Raw genomic sequence first — 6,409 nt, 5'->3', positions numbered from 1 at the left:
TGGTGGGTTTAATTTTTTTTGGCAGCTTCAAATGATTTATTTCTTCTAAACTATTTATCTACACCATTTTATTTATTACAATTAAACATTTAAGATAAGATCTCATATGGTTCTATTTTGATAAAATAAATATATATCACAAATGGGTCCCACTGAGTTGTAACTTGTCCCATCCATGTATATCTCTCCAACCAAATAACAAATCAGATCATCCTATTCATACAAACAAAAAAAGAAATCAGATCACTATATCCAACAAAACCTGGATGGTCCCATCCCATCCATACAGTATGTCTCGCTCTCACATACTGTTCCGTTCAAACCGCTCCAATTATTTGAAGCACAACAACATACATGTATGATTTTTACACGTTGGTCAAAGACAGTATGGTGAGATGCACTTGGTAGTGCAGTGGTAACTAGTAAGAAGAGATGTGTGGTTTTAACCCCGAGATTCTATATTCAATCCCAACACACTCATAACTTCTTTTTTTTAAAAAAAAAAGATATTTGTGAGCGATATCTCTTCCTCTAAGGCCTTGTTTAGTTCCTCCAAATGGTAAAAGTTTTGCTGTTTCGAAGCACTTTTTGCCAAAATGGATCTAATCACTAGTAGGAAAAGTTATTAATTTGGCATTTGTCATTTAGGAGTCTAAAGTAGCAAATTTTGCCAAAAAATGCATTGGGAGCCGTGCTCTCTCTGTCTTTACTAGTAAAATGGCAAAATTTTACCGTGCATCTAAACAACAACTAGCAAATATCTTTTACCACCGAAACTTTTGCAAAAAAAAAAATGCCTTGTTTAAAGATAGTACGGTCACCGTCGTGGCTGTCCGATCAGATCAGCTAGCTAGCCGTGGCGGCCGGCGGGTCAGCCCGCGCGCGGAAGGGGATGGATGGATACGCAGGGATATGCTAGCTGCTCGATCCGGGCGCTTTGCCGACACCGACGCTGCTCTGTCCGCGAGACCGCGACGTAGGCGCGCAGCTTGCCTTGGCCGACAGGGCGTCTCGCTAGCTGCTCCACTCTCGCGCCGTCCACTTCGTCGCGCACGCGTATGGCCCCCGGCTTGATTTGAGATTGAGGGAAGTGATCGGGCTTATCTCCTCCAATCCCAATCCTACTGCTCATCTCTGTTAGGAATGCAAGTGAGCCGAGCCACGAACCCACTTATAAATAAAATTAATGGGGTTACCTATTAATTTAACTCATAAGTGGTTTCACGGGTTGACCACTTATCTGGTCATGACTCATAAGTCAACTTTACGCGGGCAAAGATCTTTTGCCTTTGAAAAATTAAAAAGAGAAGAAAAGGTAGAACATCAAATAATTTTCGTTCAAAAAAATCAAATAAATCCATTTCTGATTAAAAGAATAAGAAGGAGAAGAAGAAAAAGGTAGATCAGAATCTATGATCTCGTTCTTTTCTGATTTAACCGGATACATGTTCTATCTCGATTTTTCTATTAGTACGTTTTTCAAACTGTTAAATGGTGTATTTCATGTGAAAACTTTCTATATATAAATTGCTCTAAAATATCAGATAAATTCATTTTTTAAAGTTTGTAATAACTAAAAAATTAATTAATCATACGCTAATAGCTTTCTTATTTCCCGTGTGCTAACTTCACCTTCAGTACAAACGAACGCATCGCGAGGTTAATCACTTCTTTGCAAAATTAAGCAGTTCCTTTTTTTTAAAACGAAAGACAGAATAATTTAACGTTGACACTTGAGATCGATCGAGGTAGCCAGTAGTATATCATGCAGATTTTGTTGTGATACACTCGATCGCAAGCGAAGAGATCGATCCGAGAGAAATCCTGCTGACTTGGCGCTTTGCTGGCCTGCATGCAGGCAGCGCGCACCGGCCGCGTGCCGAGCGATCCACCATGCAAGCATCCGCGCCAAGTTTAATTTGGGACGAGTTTGGGCGGCTCGTCGTGAGGCTCTCGGCGCTCCAGGTGCCAGCAGCCAGCATGCTGACGGGGCGCGTTTTCATGCTCGGCGTCGCCGCGTCGGCGTCGGCGACGCGGCGTTCGTTCGTTTGGACGGCGAGCTAGCATCATCGACGACGTACGTAGGGATTTTTACCGACAACATGTCACGTCGCGAGATTATATACACATGTGACCTATACGGATCCAACACACTTGATTGATTGATTGATTGATTGATATTGCTTTGTTGATTTCGCAAAGGTTAACGGCCAACTGCTTGCGTTAATGCAAACTTTAACTGGATAGAAATGACCAATTAAAGTAGAGATTGTGGAAACACGTGATTTCGCAAATCTAATGAAAACTTGGAAACTATCATTGAATCAAAAATTGACATCTCACGAAAGGCATGGTTACAAGAGCCTCAGTAGCACCTAGCTTAGGTCCTGGATAAAGCCTCAGTAGCACCTTAGGTTCTGGGTTCGACTTCCCTATAGGAGCGAATTTTCCAGGATTTACTTAGATCCTGGGTTCGATCTTCCCAGTAATTTTTTTACTCATAAATAATTTAATCTGCGAATAAAATTTTAACTCGTGATGATGTGAACAAATTTCATACGACTATTTTTTAGCCAATAATAACTTTCAGGTTTCCAATATATATATATATATATATATATATATATATATATATATATATATATATATATATATATATATATATATATATATATATATATATATATATATATATATATATATATATGTGTGTGTGTGTGTGTGTGTGTGTGTGTGTGTGTGTAATTTTCACCATATATTTTCCCTTATTTCCGGGGATATATCCATGCCTGGCTTCGGTTATTTGAGGAATACACATGTACGGCTAACGTGTATAAGGTTCTGAAATCATTGTTCGAAGAAGGATTATATCTCCTTAAGGGGCGTGGTCGACTAATCACAGATTTTATGCTGATAGGTAAACTTTGGTAATAAGCTAGCAACTGCGGCGATGACTTGTAGGCTAACGTGCATGAATACGTGATATGAGAATGTGACTTGCTTTGTAGCTCTTACTATCAGCTAAACTGGAAACTAGAGAAGCAAATTTGTGTAACTTTGTTTGATCACTTTATGGTCACGGACCAATAGCCACTGAACATCTGCAACAGGGTAAAAAAATTGTGCAGAAGGAGTATATAATTGCATATTTACCGGTAGGGATTCATGCAGGGTTCTGTAGGAAGTACCAGTAAATTAAACCTTTTCATCACCTATATATCAAGCACTGTGAAGTATAAAGATTTTTTTTTTCATGATGAGGTGTTGTGGTAGGGAATATAGTACGGCTAATTATTCTTTAATAGTAAATGATGTACCCGTTATCAGTAAGACATCTATCATGACTTTATAAAACTTAAGATATATATATGCCGACCTAGCATTCGAAAGTGCTTATGTATGTATTTATAGGAATGAGTGTGTGTGTTTATATGAGTGTTGCATCCAATTTGGAACCATGCCATTGTAATTTTGCAAAGTTTGAGATATGCCATCGGTATCTCAATGACATGTAGGACCCACATGAGTCAATGACATGTGGGTCAGGATGGCATATCTTAAATTTTGCAAAATTATAGGTATGGTTCCAATTTTTCCCGTAGTGTGTGTGTGTGTGATTTTTTTTTTAAAAAAAAACAGAGGGGTGAGTCTTGAGAGAGGAAGTCGGTCTCATCAGAGTACTCTGCACGTCCTGAAGAATGTGCTCAATCTTTAACAGTGGTGAAAAAAAAAAGTCTATTTATCTCCTCTGCAGAGACGGCAAAATTGCGTTGAATAGGATGCATGGCCATCACCTAATTACCCATCTTTGCACTTCTATATATAATATATGCAACTGTTTCCTTGGATATATAGAGAGAGATTACTGTAATCCATGATCCGATGCGATCATGCATGTTGCCAAGGAAGCCAATTAAGCTAACTCTGAACAAATATCTCCACTAACACACTGGTAGAGTAGTATATCTGTCATCTCAGCATCTGGTTGCGAATGTTCATTGGCTCAAATCAGTCGTGTGAAATGCCTGATTTTGTCGTAGAAAACAATATTCCCTGACTCACTCAACATTATGTATGCAGATTTTGTTCTACTCTGTCCCACACTTTGTGGCCTCATGGCATCAAGAGCAAGTAATCTCCTTGATGCTGAGAATAAACCCCATCCAATAATATTATTTGTGGTCCAACCAAATGACACCGACATACAACTAAGAACTATATCTAATTCCTGTTTGCAAAAATATCAAGGTGTTAGACTGATTAATTGCCAGTAATTTGATTTCAACCTTACGTGTACACCATATTAGCCACAATAACCCAACGCTACCTGTGAAGCCATATTTGCATCATCGTTCCACTTATACTTATTCGAGCTACTTATTAAAAATTTAAAATAATTTATTAAAAAATGTTGTAAAATAAACTGTGGTAAAAGAACTACTCCCTTCATCCCTAAATATAAGTGATTTTGGTTGGATGTGACATATCCTAGTACAATGAATCCAGACAGACTCTATATCTAGATTCATTATATTAGCATGTTTAGAGACGAAGAGAGTACTAAATTAACTTAAAGTTAAGTTTTAAAATATCAAATTTAGTTTATAAGCATAAGCATATACTACAAAACAATAATTAGCTTTGATCAGCTTGCTCCCTGCTATAAATACTTCACGTTGCTGTGTTCATAGAAACACGGTGCAAAGTGTGCAGCGAACTCGATAAACATTAAACAAGCTGTGTGAACTTCTTTTTTCGTGACAAGTTTAATTCTTTCTCGATCGATCGTCGTGATGGCTGACGAGTACGGCCGCGGCGGCTACGGCAGGTCCGGCGCCGGCGCCGGCGACGACTACGAGAGCGGCGGCTACAACAGGTCCAGCTCCGGCGGCGCCGACGAGTACGGCCGCCGGCCGGGAGGCGGTGCCGGTGGCTACAACAAGCCCGGTGGCACCGACGACTACGACAGCGGCTACAACAAGTCCGCCGGCGGCGACGACGACGACTACGGCCGCACCGGCGGCGGCGGGTACAACAAGTCCGGCACCGACGACGACTACGACAGCGGCTACAACAACAGGTCAGGGGCTAACGAGAAGTACGGCCGCAACAAGTCCGGCGACGACGAGTACAGCGGCGGCGGCGGCGCCGAAGCCGACGAGGAGTACGTCGACGGGTTGTCGTCCCGGGACGACCCGGAGAAGTACAGGAAGGAGGAGAAGGAGCACAAGAACAAGGAGCGCCTCGGCGAGGTGGGCGCCCTCGCCGCCGGCGCCTTCGCCATGGTACGTTCTTGAACCTCGATCAATTTCCTCAAACAAATTAAACTCGGTCGCGCCATTGACGACGATAGATGACCATGCGTGCAGTACGAGAGGCACCAGGCGAAGAAGGACCCGGAGAACGCGCAGCGGCACAGGATCGAGGAGGGCGTGGCGGCGGCGGCGGCGCTGGGGAGCGGCGGGTTCGCGTTCCACGAGCACCACGACAAGAAGGAGGCCAAGCAGGCGGCGAAGGACGCCGAGGAGGAGGCGGAGGAGGAGTCCGGCTCCGGCGCCCGCGGCGGCGAGGGGAAGAAGAAGCACCACCTCTTCGGCTGATGATCCATCGATCGATCGCGCCATGCATGCGGCGGCGGCGGCGCCATGGCCGGCGTCCGCGCGCACGCGTAAGGTGTGGCCATGGGCGTGTGCAGCTGAATAAGAGCCGGGGTTTTTGTACGTATGGGCTCAGTATGTGTACACCTCGTATATGGTATGGATGTACGTATAAGCGTATAGTGTGTACTATACCAATAAAGCTATCTGTTGCTCTGTGCCTCTGTGTAATTAAGTCCATGGTCTGCCATGCTTGTGTAGTTGTGTACACCTTGACTTCATGACTAGTGAGTAGTGACGTACGTATTTGATGTATTTCATATTTTGGGTATGGCCGAGTTTAGTTCCAAATTTTTTCTTCAAACTTTTAACTTTTTCATTACATCAAAACTTTTCTACACACATAAACTTCCAACTTTTCCATCACATCGTTCCAATTTCAACCGAACTTCCAATTTTAATGTTTGATAGAGCTCCAACTCCTAATTTTAGCTCTAGAAGTTGAGTCTAGAGTGGAGTTGTGGAGCTATACCTAAACCCAACTCCACATCTCTAGTTTATTTTGTGAGAGCGCTCCACCAAGCTTCGCTCACATTTTAGGTGGAGGCTGGAGCTCCCTTTTTTTTAAAATTCTACTACTATGTATGGGAAATACTTTTTCCCTTCACTATAAGAGATATCTCCTTGTTTATTGTCATCAAATAGTTACATTTTTCTTTTAAAAAAGTTAACAAACATAGATCAATATACGATATATTAGTTCACAAACATACAAATTCGATTTCGATATATACAAGTTGAAACTAATAGAA

The 6,409-nt window shown here is 42.1% G+C and overlaps 1 protein-coding gene across 1 annotated transcript; it reads left to right on the top strand.

The window, feature by feature from the left end:
- Positions 1-4,637: 4,637 nt before the first annotated feature.
- Positions 4,638-5,816, top strand: LOC136355959 (uncharacterized). Its single transcript, XM_066309270.1, has 2 exons — positions 4,638-5,285; positions 5,370-5,816. Exons 1-2 carry the CDS (start codon positions 4,794-4,796, stop codon positions 5,598-5,600), a joined length of 723 nt encoding a protein of 240 aa, XP_066165367.1. The 5' UTR covers positions 4,638-4,793; the 3' UTR covers positions 5,601-5,816.
- The last annotated feature ends 593 nt before the right edge of the window (positions 5,817-6,409 follow it).

This window comes from Oryza sativa, chromosome 4, assembly GCF_034140825.1.
Source record: "Oryza sativa Japonica Group chromosome 4, ASM3414082v1".
NCBI classification, from domain to species: Eukaryota; Viridiplantae; Streptophyta; class Magnoliopsida; order Poales; family Poaceae; genus Oryza; species Oryza sativa.
This window is presented reverse-complemented; position numbering and strand designations above follow the sequence as displayed.

What these genes read in the sequence shown, in the direction of transcription:
- LOC136355959 (XM_066309270.1), top strand. Translation starts at nt 4,794, where the DNA reads ATGGCTGACGAGTACGGCCGCGGCGGCTACGGCAGGTCCGGCGCCGGC. An exon ending in CCGCCGGCGCCTTCGCCATG is followed by an intron (nt 5,286 to 5,369) that starts GTACGTTCTTGA and finishes CCATGCGTGCAG; the next exon opens with TACGAGAGGCACCAGGCGAA.